General features: G+C 41.4%; 1 protein-coding gene across 1 annotated transcript in view; it reads left to right on the top strand.

Annotated features, from left to right (window-relative positions):
• The window catches only part of tjp1a (tight junction protein 1a), a 49,141-nt gene that overhangs the window by 9,246 nt on the left and 19,780 nt on the right, over positions 1-20,115 (top strand). Inside the window, exons 2-13 of the mRNA XM_062384672.1 lie at positions 10,157-10,213; positions 11,316-11,440; positions 11,574-11,676; positions 11,833-12,154; positions 12,383-12,489; positions 13,039-13,207; positions 13,422-13,557; positions 14,032-14,043; positions 14,922-14,960; positions 17,158-17,297; positions 17,631-17,733; positions 18,070-18,223. Coding sequence (XP_062240656.1) covers positions 10,157-10,213; positions 11,316-11,440; positions 11,574-11,676; positions 11,833-12,154; positions 12,383-12,489; positions 13,039-13,207; positions 13,422-13,557; positions 14,032-14,043; positions 14,922-14,960; positions 17,158-17,297; positions 17,631-17,733; positions 18,070-18,223 — 1,467 coding nt within the window. The remainder of the gene's footprint in view (positions 1-10,156; positions 10,214-11,315; positions 11,441-11,573; positions 11,677-11,832; positions 12,155-12,382; positions 12,490-13,038; positions 13,208-13,421; positions 13,558-14,031; positions 14,044-14,921; positions 14,961-17,157; positions 17,298-17,630; positions 17,734-18,069; positions 18,224-20,115) is intronic.

The raw sequence follows: 20,115 nt of genomic DNA, 5'->3' as shown, positions 1-20,115 counted from the left end.
GTTGTCGTTAGAAGTCATTTATGTATTATCTCTCTTGTGCTTGTGATTATCGTTAGAGAATGCATGGACCCCTCCCTATCTCTCATCTCTTGGGGGAATGGTAATTATGTTGCCATTCAAGTGCTGGGAAAATGGCCGCTCAAACAGTAACTCATTAATTCACTATAGATTCGGCCCCACAACATGCCTATTGTGGCAAAGTCCTGAGAAGGCCTGGGAATGCCGTTGAGTGGGCTTGGTTTCTTGTTTTATGGCAACATGGGAATCTGCAGATTATGAGTTGTGGTTCAGTGTTACGTAGTTTGGAAGATGTTGTGTAACTTGAAATTTGAAAGCCGATATATTTTACTGCTTGGTCAAATAACTCCGAGGTCCACATTTGAACATTCAAATTTGGCTCTAATCAACATAATCATGTATAGTCTTTGGAGGAGACTATCTACATTTGTCCTTGCTGATAGTAGCTAATTTTTGCCACTATGTACTCTGGAGACAGGCAAACATGAGCAGAGTGAAAGAACCCTCATTGAATCACCCCTTTGTTTCATGTGTGTGTGTCCCTGTGTAGCTGCTTGCCTGTGTGGTACAGAGAGTTTGGCCACTGTCAAACCCAGCCATAGTGTGACTTGAAAAATTTAATTTTAAAAATTGCAACCATACAAATGTTTCTGTGTCTCAATATTTACAGACATTCCTGGAACACTTTGAACGGTACCACGTTGTGGTGTTTGCAATCGAAAAGATCTAAATAAAATTCTGGAAAATTTTGATTTGGTTTCTTTAGATGACCATTGGGCCTTGGCAGAGGTTTGCACTCCACTGTAATCTTTTTTTTATCCAAAGCTACTTACAACGAGTCGATTCAACATCTATGAGGGGCCATTTAGGGGTTCAGTATCTTGCCCAAGGACACCTCTGCATGCAGATAGGGAAGACTAAAGGACCGAACTGCCGACCTTTTCGCTGGAGGACGGCCGCTCTACCCCCTCACCCACAGCCGCCCACACAAAGATCTGGATCAAGATGTACAAGGGTGTCGAAGATTCGGTTTCATTTTATGATATTAAGTTATTAAAGAATCATTATTTTTGAACTTTTTTAAAAAAATGTATCACAACGCATGGTTTCCATTTGTTGTGATAGGGCCATTTACACTGCGATAACCTCCAAGGTACTACAAAAACTAAAAGTGAATGAATCTTTTAACCCCATGTCCACAGTCAATGATGTAGTCACTGATACGTTTGTATTGTGTTATCTGATACTGAGTTGACCCAGTCCAATTTATATCATCACATCTGATGGTTACGCTGATCTGTGGGCTTTCACCTTTAGCTCATTGTCAAGGTGTTAGTAGATACGCAGTTGGGATCAAATTAAACAGAGGGAGGTTTAGGCTGAAAGATCCCGAACATGAGGCAAGGAGAAGGTGAGAAGGGAAACTGTTGTCGGCCTTGTCTGCTTATCTGCACATTCCTGCAGAGTCTCTGTGTGTGATGGGTGGGGTATGGTGAGAATACTGATAGTTGAGTTTACTGTGATTGGCTGAATCCAAAAGCTCCAGTGCTGGATCTGGTTATCGTTCCCAGTGCCTTGGGAAAAACAAAGTGCAAGTCTAGTAGGTGGGTGTGTGCGTATATGTGCAAAGTCTGTTTTGTATGCACGTGTCTTGATGTAGTCCATGGACTATTTATTTCTGTTTCTGGTGCACCAGAAACGACAACGAAAAGCAATTTGTGTTGCCAATGTTCCTTTTAAAATATTCAGTGCCTCTCCACCTCATATGCACCACATATCAACACACATACCAACAATCATTAGTATACAACATTTTGATAGATTTGGCTCATGCCGTAATTTCCTATTTCCTAATAAAATAACCATAGTATTACAGGATTACAGATCTCAGTAATTAGAGATGTATTCGTGTTATTGAGCATCTGTGCCAGTGTTGGAACTTCTCTCCACCTGCACACTCCAGAGAAGAAGAAAGAAACTTTTTTTTCAGTCAAACATATTCAAGTTCTCAACCATTTAACTTTTGCGAGCTTGGGCCCCTTAAATCCCAAAAAAGTAAGACAAGGTTATTTGAAACTTTGAAGTCTGTGTGAGATCCCCAGCTTGAATTAAACCAATGTGAAGGATAGTGGAAAATATAGAAAGTCTGAATCCCCCCAGAAGTTACCACTCCCCTCTGTGACCTCAACACTCTGCCTGACTCTCTAGGCAGAGAACAATTAGTGTGGTTGAGCTGGGATGACTTTGCTGCTGGATAAGCTGCACATGAGATGCTAGCCTAACCTGGCAGTATGCATCGTTCAGTGGATAGGGGTGAACCTACTGCACTATGGTCAGTGGAAAAAATCAGAGCCTGGACCTGAGCCAGAGACTTTGATCAAGCTTTTGTTTTATTGAATCAGAAAACCTTACCTTTTTTTTCTCAGCCAAGGAGGTTATGTTTTCACCCCTGTCCGTTTGTTGGTGTATCTGTTAGCAGGATTATGCAGAAACTAATAAACCGGAAGGAATGAGACCTGGAAAGTATAACATGCATAAAGTGCAAGTAGATGTGAACAATTGAGAATATAAAAACTGCAATTAATTAACAGGTTAATCAAGCAAAATGTTTGGTGTTTGCCCCTAAGGAGACAGTTGTCATATTTTTAAAAAGCTTGCACACAAGTCAGCCTTGTTATATGTTAAATAGCCTTTTAGTTTTCATACTTTCATCTATGGTATACTATTACAGTTAACTTCAACACAAGTTTTAATTTTCCTTTTTGTGTGTATCTGATTAGATTAGCATTTGCTCCAAAAATCCAACAGCCTTATTTATTGTGGATTTTTCTGTAGCTGATTTTTACACAGTCTTTGTTCGTAAGAATTTCATGCAGTCAAAGCTTGATTAAAACAAATCAACTCTATTCATCTGCTAGTTGGTAGGATGGTACAATTTAAGAGTTAAACATGTGTTCATCTTCCCCACTACTTCACTATCATCCTTGTCTAAAAGCTTAAACAGTATACTTTATTCTTGGTGACATGACAGTGCTCTCCAGTCCATCCATCCATCCATCCATCCATCCATCCATTTATTTGCTTTCATGAGACAGCAGCCGTAGACTACAGAAGGAAGCATGGCTCAGATTAACGTTTTAATCCAAAAGCCTGGATTATAGGTTTTGTATTTTATTCCTGCCCTGACTATTCTAGCAGTGACTCTGTGTCAGATAGTTTTCATTCTGAGGTGTGTGAGTGTGTGTTTGTGTGTCTGAGTGTGTATATCCTCTATGTAATTCTGAGGACAGTCCTGGTGTGTGTTTTTTTTTTTAACTGAGCTGTGTGACAGAGTAGAGCTGCTGTTTGAAACTAATTAACTCAAGCATATATGAGCATGCCAGCACAACGGCGCATCACTGCTGACTGGGGCTCTGCATCATCGTCATCGTCATCTGCCTATTGGCTACTCGCCCTCATCTGAACACCCATGTGTGTATTCAGCCCTCTCTCCTCACATCACAGTCATAACCTGCCCTTAAAATGGCTACAGCTGAACTCATCTGTTTAACACCGAGGTGACGCAGTTATTTGCCTGGGTCTGTTTACATGTGCACTTCACGGGGCAGTGCACACTCATTTAATAGACAGAATGTAAAGCTTACATTAGTGGCTCACATGCATGAAATGCTTGTTGTTGAGTGCCTGCCCTCCAGAAAGAGCATGTGCATGTGTCTCTAATTATGTTTTGTTTGAGTGTACTGCCGCCTCACTCTTTCCTTTGGGTCCAGTAAGAGGGGAGATATAGTTACCATGGATACAATTGCCCCAGTGATGGGGTGAGCTGCTGGTACAGGGTGGTGACTCTGAAATGTTCGTCTTCTCTTCTCATCTCCTCTCCCCTCCCCTCCTCTCCCCGTCTTCCTCGCCAGCTGTTTTTGATGCAGTATTCTGACCCCTCTGCAGTACATTGTATTTATGTTGTTAAAGGTTTTTCATGGGTCAGTGATTGTTGTTGAGGTTGCATAGGTATTTGTGTTTACAGGAGTGCCTAATAACCATGCAGAAAAACTAGGTCTGATCAGCGACAATAATTTGACCTTGAACACAATTAAAACGCTTTACAGTCCTTGTCTTAGATGCAAAGGTTCCTTGCCACTCCCTCCAAGTGATTTCTTAGCTTGTAGGTCACAAGACGTGATTAGTTTTTTTTTTTTTACTAGGAGGACTTTTCAATAGTGTGCACAGGGATTTTGCAGCAAGCTGCAGCTATTTCCTGCAAACAGGAAGTGGAGTGTTTTCCTGTGGGTGCCGTGACTGCTCCTGCTTACATCCTGTCTCGGGCTATCAGAGCAGAGCAGGCTCACTGACCTAAAGCTTTGTCAGGATTTTTCCTCACTCTTTTCGTCATCTAGAAAGTAACTCGTCCTGCCTACCCCTTACTCTGTATTTTTCTGTACCTCAAAATAGCCTGATGTGAATAATGAAGTGTTTTCGCCGAAGGGCAGAGATGTCAGTCATGGCCTATTTTTCAGTCCTTTTTTTTTGTGTGTCACTTGCCTGATATATCAGTTTTTCCTCAAAAAGTACCTCTTACAATTTGCATTTGATACACCCACTGTATGAACCATTCCTTTGGTTCAGATGAAAGGGAGAAGATGAAGCGGTTGGTGAATAATGGACCACCAAACAAGACTTTCATTGGTGAAGAGCTTCTAATAGGGCTCGATGATAAAGCCCAGATTAACATTTTCATCCCAGTCAATATTGAAAGTTATCATGATAAGTGTTGCAATAGTATTTTATTCAAGTTTTAAGTCAGTTTTTTCTCCAGAGTGAATGTTGTGGTTTAAAATGATGAGCAGAGAATGACAACACTTGATAAACAGCTGAAACAAACAGAACAAATATGTTGTGCCTCCACACTGTGATTGAACAATGAATAATAATTGCATCGCAATATACGGGACCTATGAATTAATGCTATAGACAAAATTATATTGCGATAATTCTTTATTGTTTTTTTGCTCAGCCCTATCATCTGATCTTCCTCCCAGCTCATGACTCATAAAATGTGATCTCTGTGTCACCTATCACTTCATCACACTCCTAGTCCAGTTCATAAAGATAATTACATATAAAAATTGAGGTAATTAGGGATGTATTTGTCTGAACATCTCTGTACTTAGTTGTTCTTGAGTAATAATTATCCCCAACTACAGAATGTGACGCAGGTCAGCATGTTCGGGGCTATGTCTGGCTGAATGCTTTTGTTTCCCAAAAGTTCAGTGAAGCTCATCAGCCGACTCTTTTGCCCAGATTCTTAAGACATTGGCAGTGTGCAGTCACTTTGTACAGATCCTCTGTAAATGTGAACAAGTTTGATGAATATGCAGAGTGAGAGGTTTGCATTGGAGACTTGCATGCTTGACCTGACCCTAATTATCATAGCTTTCTGCAGCAGGTTATTATTGTCTGTTTCAGCAGTCATTTTTCCAGTCGGTTCATCAGTATGCCCCAAAGAACTGGATTAGCCTCTGCCTTTGAAAAGCCTGAGTGAGCTGTTATCATCTGGATTGGACTGTGTGTTATGGTGGGCCGGTTAGGGCCAAGTCAGGCTGGCTGTAGCTCGAACAAAGAGGCCCTGTAGTGTTAGATCGTGGCTTGCGCATGTGAGTTTGTGTCTGGTTATGTGTGTGCATACGTGCATGCGTGCACTGGCAAGTACACACGTGCGTGGTTTGTTTCTCAGCCGTGGGCCTGGCTGGCCAGAGCTCCAGTCTGACTAATATGGATATATAAAATACACTAGGCTACCGTCACTTTGAGCAACATCAAACACACCATTGTTTCACACAACTCTGCGACTTTAGAGATAAAACTAGATTTACTGCAGAAAACAAGGCACACTTGAGTTCATTTTGGCCTGGTATGTTATGTGATCTTTGGTAGTGTGTGATCTGAAATGTTCCTGTAACAAAAATACTTTAACTACAGAATATCCCTCTCTGTGGAGAGCTCTTTTATGAAAATTCCTCTTCCAAACCGCATAATATTAGCTATTGAAACTCACCCATTTAAACTAAACACTTATTGTTTTGATGTATTCTAATAATTCCTAGCAATTGGCATGATTATGTCACATGTTTTCTCTATCAAATGCTCTTTTTCAGTTTCCTCTGGGTTGCTGTATTCTCTCTCCACTGCTTATATCTCACTCTCAATCAGTCAGCCTGTTAATTATCACTTCAAATCGCAGGGATTAATTGCTATAATAATCTCATCTGAGAGACCGAGCCGTGGTCCCAGTGGAGTAAATACTCTCAGCAGCCGTTTACCCAGGTTTCCCATGCTAACCTTCTAGCTGTAATAAACGTTGCCACGTTTTTTTTGACTGTGTTATTTGCCTGTGTTACTTCTCTTTTCTGACAGAGCTTCCGCACATGTGTATTAACACCTGCTTGAAATTTAGATTAGGCTTAATTTTTTATTAATATCCTCCTTAACACCTCACAGAACTATCTCACAAGCTGTCTTGATTTGACTGAATATCTGAGATTTACTGTATATGTGGAATTTTACCTCTCACAAGCTTAACATAACTACACTGTTCCCTGCTTTAGCATCATTGAAAACCATCCGAGTTGCTAAACCAATTGAGAAAAGTGTGAAAAGGCCACGTTGCAAATCAGCAGTATTTTAAATAGAGGATGACTCTTTCTCTCATCTACTCAAATGTTAAATAGTAATTCAATTTAGGTCAGACTATTAATCCAAAGTCTCCTGTTGAACCTATGACTCATACACTTGACCCATTGCCTCTTACGGGAACAGGCAGGTTTACTCCCTCATATCTCATACGCCCTCTTTGTACTGTAAGCCCTCCCAGTAGGTTTATGGACCGTTTTAGAATAAGTGGAGCACAAATGTTTAACGTGGGTTTTTGAGTCATTTTTATTATCTTGAAGCTTTTGAATAAGGATTTAATGGTTCACATATTTACACTTTCCCGATCCAGAGCAGCGATCTCTGTTTCGGATCCTGGGAGTGAGGGCGTGGCAGCTCTCTGACACACTGCAGCGCCATTCAGCCCAAACACTCCAACACAGGAACGGCTCTTAGTGAAAATAGTGTAGCTAAATGTTAAACAGTGCAGTGACACAGTCTCCTGGTGGGAGGTCGGTCACATACACTCGAAGAAATGAAAATGTTTTGACTGCCTAGCATAGTTCAATTTTTGTTCTCCCTCTCTGTTATGTATGTTTGCAGCCTGGAGCCCACACACAGAGGGAGCTCATTCTTATGAGCATGGGTTGATGATTAAACCCAAGCATTAGTCAAATGATTTGTATGGGTGTGTGCCCATAAATTCACTGAAATAGTCTGAGTTTTATCTGAACAATTGACAGTGTCTGTTTCAGCCCACTCAGAAAAGGAGGGAGCTGTCTTCATGGAACTCATTATTTTAATTAAGATTATGTAAGTGTTTGTCATCCAGAAGATTATTTACCAGGAGCAAAAGGCCTCCTCTTCTCCCAAACAAATAGACCCGTTGATTCCATTTGGTAAAAAAACAGAATAAAGCAGTTTCACATTAATAAATCATTGGTTCTCTGATGCTCCTGGTCAAACACAGGATATCAGGAGGAGCTGGGAGAGGGCCTGTTTTTTTATTTTTCAAGATCCAGATGTCTGTTGACTAAAGTCCTTGAAGGTTAAGTTATGTGCTTGTTATAAGTGACAGTTATGTGAATTGAAACGTTAAGAAAGTAATCAGCTGGAAATGTTTAAATGTCTGGCCATTCGGCCAACAGCCAGTTCTTATGGAAAACTCTGGTTGTATAAGCAGCCTACAGCCTCGCTCCCACTACCTCCTCCCCTCTCTCTCCCTGCCTCTCAGTGCAGCCCCCAGTTCAAGGACGAGGCCACCTGCCTGCCTGACCGCCTGGTCACATGACCCTAGCACACTGTTTTTTTTCTCATGGCGTAGCCCTTCTCTGTCTGCCTGGACGGCGGGATGAATGAATGGATGAATGGATAGATGAATGTATCACAAAACACTTTGGAGGAATAGATGTGTTTGGGAATGTCGGGGGGGAAGCCATGGTTAAATGGGTCAGGTCCCTTCACACAATAGTCGCATTACTGTGGGAGTTGTACGGGCAAATAGGGAAGGGAGGGAAAGAGAGGGGGACACCAAAGCCCTCTCCGCCAATTACGGACATAAATAACATCCACACAGAGCTGCCATGGAAATTAGGGTCATAGGGTTAACTGTGTATTCTGGAGGTGAAGGCCAACTGATTCATTGTCATACAGTTTAGAGGAGTGAAAAGGAAGGACTGAAGCACAAACGCAGATTAGGAGACCTACAGTTAATGCAGGTGAGGTGAGTGTTCACTGAGTCACCTGTAAACACTAACATACCTCTGCCCTCACAGTCCATTGAGCTGAAGTTCCCTGTTGGCAAACACCCTAGACTTAACCGGGCAATTGAATAGATGATGAGGAAAAAAACAATCAAATCTATGTTTCTTTCTTGAAAAAGTCCTCAAGTGATCTCAGTTTATCAGAGAAGTTACCACTTAATGTTGTGTTGATCAACCAATTGAATAATCAACTCGTAGTTATATGTGGAAATTGCGACCTGGCCTGTTGCTGTGTTTTCCACCATTTTCACGCATACAGTCATGTCAATAAAGATGAAATTCCCATCTTTGAAACAACTCAACAGTCTTTGACACCTTGCAGCTATAAACACAAACACAACCTATGGTCTCTTTTCATCTTATCAGGATCCACTATCCATCCTCCATTTCGGCTTTGTGTCGTCTCTTTTTCTCAACATGTCACCACACAGACAGACACTCTCACCAGCAGGCTGTTGTTCTGTCTCCTCACCATAGGCACTTGGCAGCTCTGCAGCATGAAGTGTCTGTAAACTGTAACTGTATTTAGGATAAGTGAAGGTGCTGACAGTAATGACCACGGTGATGTTAAAGATGATGGGGGAGAGGGGTTTAGGGATTAGGGGATGATAAAGGGGTGAGGGAGTGAGATGGTCCCAATGATAGGGTGGACAGATGACATGGTATGTTATTTTAAAAAGCCGATTATAGAAGGTGCACTAGATGAGCACCCTGACGTGTGTGTCAGTGTTTATGTCTTTTCCTTCTCCTGCCACATTAGACTGAGCTCAGCACTCTGCTGCAGACAGCTGTACCATCAGTGCCTGAAGGCAGACACACAGGACAGCAGCAGTGGTGCTTCATCAGTCGGAGGAAAGCTGCAATTTAAAGCAGTGTGGGGGGTTAAAAAAGACAGCTATGAGACCCAAATTGAGCCGTGTCTATTTGAACTAATGACAGTATCTTTATCAATTACACGTGAAGAGTCTTCTGACATTTACTGTGCTTCATTCGGTGGAACCAGCAATAGCAAATCAAAGACATTTGACATTGAAAATGTTTTTGATAAATCGTGCATAAAGAGAAACTCGATGATGTAACTGCATAGAGAATGAGTGTGAGCAATATTTGTATCCATTGTTTCAGGTCAGAGGAGCAACTAAATACTGTCTTTGCTTCAGCTTGCTCTGGTGACCCAGCCAGAAATGTTATAGGAATGTTCACTCAATCAGCCACTGCCAGCTGTTTACTTGTGCTGCTGTCAGTCATAATCTTTTCACATGTAGACATTTCCTACTCCAGGAATTAGTCATGCAAATAAGCAACCAAGTCTGTGTAACCGGTAGACAAAGACCAACTCTGCGCACTGAGCAGTAGATTGAGGCAGTGGATGTACATGTACTTTTTAGAGCAGGGATGCACATATCTGAGTCTGATATCTATTAGAGTCAAATTGTTGGCTCAGGGTTAGTATAGTCATCTACTAGTTGTGCTTGAGTGTATTAGCATCATGCATGAGCAGTGTGCCGGTAACCCTATACATTTTGCCTGAAGCAGAATTGAGTGAACTTAAAGCAAAAGGTCAGCACTGAAGTTAAAAGGTGTTTATGCTGTTATCACTGACTTTTTTTTTTTTTTCAAGCTTACAAAAGATTTGAATCTGTTGCAGAATTATGACAGTTGATTTACACGTGAACATGTATCTAATAAACTGATCTTTGATTACTGATCCTTTCCCTCTTGTGTTGCAGAGTGCAGCGATGGAGGAAACAGTGATATGGGAACAGCACACGGTGACCCTTCACAGGGTAAGTTTTTACACCTCTTTAATACACTACCCTGTCTCTCCGGCTATCCTGTTGTACGTCTTGTGTTTTCTTCACTTTTTCCTCATTGTTCCCCTCCGTCCTCTGCTCATCTATCTGTCTTCTGTCTCGCTACTGAGCCGGCCAGCTGTAGCGGCAGGATGTGTGGTCATGAAACAATAGTCCGTGAGCGCAGATGGCAGGAAACAATGCTAAGGAAGACAGAAATCAGCATTCACTTCCTTACTACTTCATTTCACTTCCTTCCTGTTGGCAAAATATTCTTCTCCTTCACACAACTCCACGAAAAGTGGGAGAGGAGTCTTTTTGGCGGTTTTGCGTTTTTGTCCTTTGTATTGTCATATGTAATAATGTTTAATTGTACCTCCTTAATTCACAAGCAAATTGAAGGTGGATGATTATCTCTGACTACCCTCATTATCAGCATCATGAGGTTAGCCATCAAAGTATTCTGTGGGAAGCACTTTGTAACCCCGTTAAGATAAGGGCTTTACAAACCGAGTTATAATAATAATAATAATAATAATTATTATTATTATTATTATTAAATGACCTAATCCCCCCACAGAGCAGATAAATGAATATACTCATGGTCTTGGTGCATGCTAAATTTGTGTACATTGCTATGAGACTGTAAACTCTAATGATTTGATGCTGTTGTGTAGAGCACCTGTCTAGACTGGCTTGCTTGCTGTAATCTAATTAGTAGCGGCTTTATACAGGCTGAAGGAGCAGCCCAGTGTGGCCTGCGGTACTCAGACTCACAGCTCTCCTGTGTTGTTGTGGTTGTAAGATTAGCCATTTCGATCACATGGCCTGCTCCCTTAGTGCTAGCTTTCTCGCTGGCAGAAACACAGCAGTCCTCTAACCCTCCTCTGCAACCTCATGGAAAATCTACTGAATAGCATGCAAATGTATGGTTTTGTTGCCGTCTATGGCAAATGCACCAGTTCTGTAAACCCCTCCTTCACACAACATATTACTTTCCTTTTCAATGATAATAGCCTTGCAGAGAGTCAGATATTGTGTTTACAGCAAACCCACAGGTGTCAAATATATCTGCCATGTATTTCTGTGTGTGCAGGCCCCAGGATTTGGGTTTGGCATCGCAATCTCAGGTGGCCGAGACAACCCTCATTTCCAGAGTGGAGAAACATCCATTGTGATATCTGATGTGTTAAAAGGAGGTCCTGCAGAGGGACTTCTACAGTAAGTGTTTGACTATATTGCCATTGTTTTTATTTGAGAATTATGTAATATCAAGTTCCATTTTATTCTTTACAGATAGTAACTATACTTACAACCTACAAATGTTAATGCATTGCTTATTTTTTCCTTTCAGAGAAAATGACCGTGTTGTGATGGTCAATGCTGTATCTATGGACAACGTAGAGCATGCCTACGCTGTGCAGCAACTCCGCAAGAGTGGCAAAAATGCAAAGATAGTAAGTTCAACACCTGATTTAGGGTTAAATGTTCTTACAGAGCAGTGCATTGATTCACCTTCAATTCCTTTTTCACAGAATGTTTTTGCAATATTTACAATATTGAAAGTCTGAGTCAAAAATGTATGCTCATTATACTTTGTCTCTGTTTTTAAGACTATCCGTAGGAAAAGGAAAGTACAAATCCCTGTTTCGCGGCCAGGAGACAGGGAGACAATGTCAGAGCATGAGGAAGAGGACAGTGATGACGAGGATGACTATGAGCACCAAAGTGGTCGTGGTGGCCCAAGTGCCTATGGAGCAGCAAGCGGAGGCACAGGCAGGCGTCAGGAGCGTGAGCGCAGCAGCAGTGGCAGACGGGATCGCAGTCCCTCGCGGGAGAGGAGCGTCTCACCACGCTCTGACCGCCGCTCACAAGTCTCGTCTGCTCCTCCCAGGCCAGCCAAGGTCACCCTCGTCAAGTCCCGCAAAAACGAAGGTGGGCAACACAACTATGACTGTAAATGCTGTACAGTAAAATACCATTTACATAAAACTCTAAATTAATGCTTTTACTATAAAGCACAGAAACATGTTTTTTAAAGGATGTCTGTGCATAAATGACGGATTCTTGAGTTGCTCGTCCTTAATGGAACTTGAAGAATTCAATGAGGGTTAGATTAAGAGGCTCTAATATTGTTTTTTAACGATTATTTACCTCTGAAAGCAGAATATGGACTCCGATTGGCCAGCCACATCTTTGTGAAGGACATCTCTCCCGAAAGCCTCGCTGCCAGAGATGGAAACATCCAGGAGGGAGATGTTGTACTCAAGGTGAGAGAAAAACACATCAGAGTTTTTGAGTAAGACATGTCTGTTTAAAATGGGTAAAACACAAGTAATGGGAGCGGCTGAAAGCGGCTCACAGAGTGAGGTCATATATCATTAATATGCAGGCTCACCAGCAGGAATACCACACATTCCATTATTTGTCTGAATTTTGATCCAGTCAGTCTCTGAGAGAAAAAAAAATTCCTCTTTCATGTTAAAGAGATGTATTCAAAATCTAATTGAGTGAATCAATCGTTCTGAAAAGAGGCAGAGACGTGTTCAATTGGAAATTGGATTTCAGGTCACAACTTCTGTGTCTCTAATTGTTTAATTACATGAAACAATTTTAAGCTTGTTTGTAGCCTCCTCTTCTACTCTTTATTAATGGAATAACATTTGTTAATCTGAGGTTGAACAAAGGCTTTTCAGAATTCCCCCTTTCCCCGGCTCCTCTAATAGTTTGCACATTTGTGACTTTACAGCGAATATCTGCAGAGATGATAAATTTGTCTATTCAGGTCTTGTGCTGACTGGCCTCTCTTCCTCTGACAGATCAATGGCACAGTCACAGAGAACCTGTCACTGATAGATGCCAAGAAGCTGATTGAAAGGTCAAAGGGCAAGTTGAAGATGGTGGTGCAGAGAGATGAACGTGCCACGCTGCTCAACATCCCAGATCTCGATGACAGTATCCCATCAGCTAATAATTCAGACAGAGATGGTGAGACATGGAGCGGTGCTTTATTGTTGATGCAGCTGAGATCTAATCGCTCGTGTGTGACTGTTTTTACAAATAACAGATCTATTTTCAAACACTAAGAAGAGAAGATTTAAATCCCAGCTGAAATAAAATGAAACGTTTCTTGTCATTTTAAATCTACCATGGTTTACATCATTGATGAAATGATAATACATATTTAATGTACATTTCACAGATATTTCAGAAATACATTCACTGACGTCAGATCATTCCAATCGATCCCTCGGGCGAGGTAGTCGATCACGTTCGCCCGACAGGCCTGATGCATCGGACCATCTCCGTCACTCACCTCGGCAGGTCAGCAATGGCAGGTAAGCAACGTGCACACGCACGCACACACATACATGCGTGTGAGGGGACTGCAAATCTGGTGGCGGGACACCTGTCACGCATGCCACAGTCATACATCCATACTTCCACGACTGCAGCATCATATATCATGTTCACACCCACAGGTTGATGCTGTGTAGGCACCTTGCACCACTGATGCATAAATCAATAGATAAAGACATGGCATGCATAAAGCATCACACTCCCTCTGGAGCCATCACTGAGTTCCAATAATGCTTTGCTCAGGAAGGGCCGAGGCCGAGAGGAAGGATTGATCCATTTTGTGCTGGAATAAGGGCGTGTTCTGAGAAATATGCTAGAAACAAGCAAAGCTGGGTTTGTTTAATGCAAATGTTACTGTTGTCTCAATTTCTCTATTAAATGACCTTTTCTTAACTTTCAATTAATTTAAATGTCCATGCTCTCTCTTTGTTCTCCTGTTTTCTCACTGCCAGTTGGAGATTCCAGTAAGTCGTCTTTGTTGTAGTTTAGAGGTCCATAGGTTCCTGTAGCTGACAAACACGTAGATGGCAAAATAGAGTTAGAGGAATACATTAATGTGATTGTAGTGTCTCGGCCTGTGTGGAGTGTGTGCAGCATGAGCAATGTAAGCAAGGCCCAGATAGTAATCTCAGTCGAATGGGACAAGGCGAGTGCCTGTATCTTGCAGACTTGAATCAAAGAGAACGTGACTCTTTTGGGAACAGACCTATGCTAATTCTGTCATTCGGTGCAGTGAGAAAAGACAGTTGCTTGTTTCTCTAAATAGTTCACTGTAAATACTATATCAAATACTGTTTGATACTGTGAAGTAGAGGTGGTTATGAATCATGGGCCTAAATCTCATGCTGGCCTCACACACTTTTCTGGATTTAACTTCACGTTCTGGATTTAACTTTCCAAGTCTTTGATAACCAGACCTACATTTCATCATGTTTGTATGTATGGCCTCGTGCTCCAGACACAAAAACTGCTACAGAGAATATGTGGTCAAATATAGAAAAATAAGCAGAGGTGCTAATTATGAGGCATACACCTCAAACTTATCTCAAATCAAATTGCCCCACACTTCTATATTCTTGGTGAGATAAAGGTCTGGCTATGTGATATACGAGTGTCAAATGTCTCATTTGAACGAGATACACAAACCTTAAATTTAGCTGAAAACCAGTAATCTCATTACGGTACTTGATTTTCAGACACCACACACCCTGTTGTTGCTCAGAATGCTGCTGCTAGTTGAGCTGTCTTACTAGTTGACCTGTCAGTCATGTAATGTGAATAGATAGACTACCACTTGACTAGATGAACAGACTGCAGAGTAACCATACTTGTCTCAATGCAGGACGAGAGCAGGTTCGCTCTTGCACAGATTACTTCCAATGTAAGTGAATGCATCCTTCTGACAACAGATTTGTTTGTTTTGATAATTTAGCTCTAATGTTTATTACTCCTTTATTTATCTGAAAGTAGAATGTCAAAATATTCGGTGAAGATTTTGAGTGATTAATATGAAAAGCATCCAGATGGAGTTACACCTGTTTCACATGGACAGTGTGTGGTTGAAGAAGTTGAACTGAGGAAATCACAGTCTTAATGCACCAGACAGGGATTTAAGGGAATATTGTTATCTCCCAGTTTGGGAAGGGAAAAAGGAATTTGACATACTTCCCACAGAGCTTTTCCCCGAGCCACATGGTTCGCTTAACCTGATTGGCTGTAGGGCTTAGAGGCATTCTTTTCCCGGGGACATAACGCTGCTCCATAATGCTGAATACAACAGATCATCAAATAGGCCCTTCATCACAAAGTCTCTCTCAGTGAGCATGAGTATAGTTTTTGCACAGGGCAAAAGGCTCTTTGTGTTATCCTTCAAGGAATACCCTAAATAATCCACTTACGTCATGGTTCAACTTACAGATACATTTGTGTGAGTAAATTTTTTTTTTTAAGTCTTTTAGCTTTAGTTAATTATTTGTTTAAATTTTGATTATTAGAGATTTTCCTGTTGGTATATCTAGTCGGCTTTATGCTGTACACATGTTGAAGCTTGTGGGTGAAGATTAAAAAGACCGGGACTGATAGACTCTGGTGTGGCAGTGTTACATATTGGTTATTGTTTGTTGACCCTCATGCAGCCACATCTCTCCCTCTCCTTCACTGACTCGTGCTCTCTCGTCCGTACCTGTTATAATGTCTTAGGTAGGGAATTGAACAAAGGCTTCTGTCAAATGGTGTTTGTCAGCATGAAGCCTTTTTTAGCACCATCCTGCTGCAAGGAACAGCAGATTTAGGCCGCAACAGTCTCTCGCACTCTTCTCTCTCTCTCTCTCTCTCTCTCTCTCTCTCTCTCTCTCTCTCTCTCTCTCTCTCTCTCTCTCTCTCTCTCTCTCTCTCTCTCTCTCTCTCTCTCTCTCTCTCTCTCTCTGCCGTTCTCTCCGTCCCTTGCTCTTGCTCTCTTTCTCTCCCTCCTTTCTCCCCCCTTGTGTCACACTCTTTTCTCATTCATCCATTACAAACACAGACACAAACCCACGCTGTCTCTTCCTTTGTGGCATTACAATTCTGTTATTTATCCTCTGGCAGCAGCTGTCATTTACCCTTCTTTCTCGACAACACACTCCCACACGGGTCTTGCTGACGCTGATGCTTCTGACATATAACATTGCCCAGATCAGATTTGTGTGTTTCTGTGGTAAGAGCAGCTGGACAAATTCATAGACCTGTAAAAGGCAGCAGTATTTCTCAAAAAATAGTAAATGGCTTTACATTCACCTAGATATGTCTTTGCTGTGCATTGTATATTTTCATACTATTCAAGCTAAAATAAAAGAATGGCACATGTTTCTGTTGTGTGAGCTTGTGGTACAGCCTGCACCTTCACATTCTTCTACAAAAGCTTCTGAATACAGCTCAAGTACTGTGCCAGCAGGCAGTCATGTGATCACACTGGAATTCAACCATTGTTTTAAGCAGCAGTCCTTTCTACTCTGTTGGACACAGCCCACCAGACTCATGGACGGACACACACACACTTACAGTTTTACAGTTTTAGCTTGTTTATTTTATCCAGGTTAAACAGGAACTTGTGCTGAAAACTATCATGACTCTAGAGTTTATGTTGGGAGACTGTCTCTTTTCTTTCACTGCTTGTGCTGTCATTGGAAAGATTATTGTACGCTCAACAAAATGGGACTTCACATCAATCTTGTATCTGGAAATTAAAACAATTTAGATTCTTTCTGCTCCTATGGAATTTACAGTGTTGCTAGTTTCTGTTTTCTTATTACTTTCTGCATATAGCTGACAATTAATTAAGACGGGAAAAAATGAGCGGAAGAAACTCAATGTACATTGTCTTCAACAGCATCCTTCCTTAATTGCTTGTTGCATTGTTATACAGCTTTCTGTCCGTGTGCCCTTATTAAAATAGTTCATGGTCCATTTCATTTCAGCAAAGATGTGGCACTGTGTCATTTAACAGATGCATTAATGTGGATTGTCAGCTATAAACTGTCTTTGTTTACAGCATAGCAGGTCCACTCTCACTGAATTGTGTGCATTGTTATGGTTTATTTCAGCCATCGAAGTCGAGATGAGGAGCGAGGATCCAAACCCGGGTCCATGTCCACACCGGTGAAAAGTTCAGACGATGGAGTCTTATCTCAGGCCAGTGACCAGGCCAGTTCCAGGGATGAGAAATTGTTACCCCCGCTGCCTGGTACGGACCTCCGCTCACTACCATTAGGGATGTGTGCAACTTTGACTGCATTGCATATTTCCCCAGTTTAGACAAAGTGAGATCCAAAGTCAGAGATCAGATAAACCTTTTATCCTAAATTACTGTTTTAAGGGAGTTAAAAGCACAATCTCAACAGTTTTTTAAATGTAATATCTAAACAACACATCCTCGTAAACTCTTTCAACATCTTGGAAAAACATCAGTATGCTACAAAAAATACCCATAAACCTATTAAGGTTCTGCAGAGGGTGTGTAAAGGTTTTCTTAGACTGAAGTACGTTATACTGATTTCTGTGTTTGAATTTGTGGCAGAACCGAAGCCAGTGTATGCGCAGCCTGGTCAGCCTGACGTGGACCTGCCCGTCAGCCCCTCTGATGCCCCCGTACCCAGCGCCGCTCATGATGAAACTCTCAGGTAAATATCTAAGAGGCAAAGCACCTCACAGTATTGAGTGCAAATTATAATCATATGGATATTAAGTGAACTTGATAATTCAGTAGCCTGGCATCAACTGCGAATTGGTCAGATTTTTTAAAGCAAATACATCTGAGCTCACTGATTGGTCAGGTTTCCAGGTTTGAAAATGATCCTGCCTGCAAAATATTTAGTTCAATGAATGGAGTTAAACAAAGATCAATAGATTTTGGTTACGTCTTTTTCTGCTTGCTTGAGTAATTTTCAGTGTCTCTTTTTAAATCAATGATGTGCGGATTCTTTGCTCAATCGTGACCGTCGACTTGTGTTGTTCAGCAGGCCAAGTATGAAGCTGGTGAAGTTCAAGAAGGGAGAGAGTGTCGGGCTGCGGTTAGCAGGAGGGAACGATGTGGGGATCTTTGTGGCAGGAGTTTTGGAAGACAGTCCTGCAGCCAAGGAGGGACTGGAGGAGGGCGACCAGATTCTCAGGGTATGTTTCACTCTGTCTTTAACAACATGACTGTTATTTACTCTCTGGAGGTACTTGAACTAAGAGGATTTTTTGATCCGAGAATTCAGCTACGTTTTCCTGGAGAAAGAGATGATATTCAATTTGATGTTGGTTTGAAGTTGGTTTTCACAGCTGAATCTGACTATTTATAAACTTCTCTAACAACTGTCCTCTTCTACAACTGGGGGCCTTCTTTTACTGCACAATCAAAGTGCTCTAAGAAAAGCAACTCCTTGGGCGACATTATCATACATCTATTGTAGCAGCTGGATGAGGGTGGAAAGGAAATTGTGCTGCATGAAAACCCAGGTTCTACACTAACCAGGAGTTTGTAAATGAGTTCTCTAAGTCAAATGCAGATATCTAGATGACTTTAGATCGCCGGTCTCTTCATTCCAGTGCCTTGTAATAGTGCTGTGATTGCTTTCCTTGAAAAGCGATTTTTAAGTATTGTTTTCTTCTTTAGTACATTGCTATTTTTTTTCATGTCACATGAGCGAAAGTGGGAAGAACATCTGGTGTTTTTGTCAAAATAGAAAAGCCATAACTGCCCACACTAACTTAGATTCTCACTGTTGAAACTGTGGTATTCCATGGACATGGTAGTTTTGGTTCTGTGTACAGAGATCTTGGGGGATACAGCACAATGTATCTGTCAGTCTGTGAGTCATTCCCAGGCCGTGCCTCGGGTCAAAACTCTCCTTGTTTCCAATGTGAAAACACAATAGAAGTCATTCTATCATTCTGAACCTAGAACAGTTGACTGTCTGTTTCCTTGAATACTAGTGTAACATTGTTGCTGGGATGATGGAAACCCTGTTGATGTCAGTGCTGGAATCATTCTGACATGTTTACACAACAGCCAAGGATTACACCTGCTGTAACTGAAGGGATCTGTCCCTCAGAGGCTGGATGTACCACTTATATTCCCCACGACATTAACAAACTACAATGGCTCTCAGTCGAGGCTAGACCTCCATCAAGGCCCAGCAGTCCCCTTATGAAACTTTGTTTTAAACTCGCTTCATCAAGGTTTTTATTTGTGTCTGCAACAAATAGCACCGTTCAAAAATATCTGTCCCCAAACATGCCTGATTTTTGTAACAAAATTGAATCGATTCCTCCTAAAGTCATGACCCACCCCTTCACAATTATTCATGGAAATCACTTTAGAAGTTTTTGTGTAATCCTGCTAACTAACAAACAAACGTAACCTCCTCCATGGAGGTCATTGCATTTATCTGACATACAAAGATATGCATTACCTTATTTCTTTATAAATACAAAACTTTTTACCCCCCCACACAAAAAAAAAAAACACAACCTCTGCCTGTGTTCTTCCCTCTGTACAAACACATCTCAGAGACTTCCAGGACATTGTTTTCCATGTTTAAGCTGCTTCCCTTTGGTCATGGTGTGCTTGTGGAGATAAAGACGTCAAGCCCTCCTGTTTCTGGGAAGGATAAAGGTGTCTTTCAGAGGTTCAGTGACTCAGCCCATGTGTTTCTACTTCCCCTGCTGCCCCTCAAGCAGAGTCAATAAACAGCAGTTATTGTGTTTGGGACCGCAGCAGGAGACGAGGTGGAGTTTGCCCGGTTGTAGGGAGAATACGTGTCCCTGCTTCTGTTGAGGAACAATTTTTCCTCTAACTCTCTTTATCAGAGAGAAATGCGGTAGCACCGTAGAGTTTGTTTTCTTGCATTTAGTTATTTGATAAGAACAAATTAAGTTGGTAAAAACACTTAAGATAAAAACGCTGTCATCCAGCTTTAGGTATTTAAACTTAAAATATATATGCAATTAAGCATTGAGTGTCTAACTTGCTTTTTTGATAGTCTTTAATTTATTTTACCTCACTCTTTGGCATGTGC

This window comes from Platichthys flesus, chromosome 1, assembly GCF_949316205.1.
Source record: "Platichthys flesus chromosome 1, fPlaFle2.1, whole genome shotgun sequence".
Taxonomy (NCBI): Eukaryota; Metazoa; Chordata; class Actinopteri; order Pleuronectiformes; family Pleuronectidae; genus Platichthys; species Platichthys flesus.
Note: the sequence above shows the minus strand (reverse complement) of the source record. Positions and strands in the feature narration are given on the sequence as shown.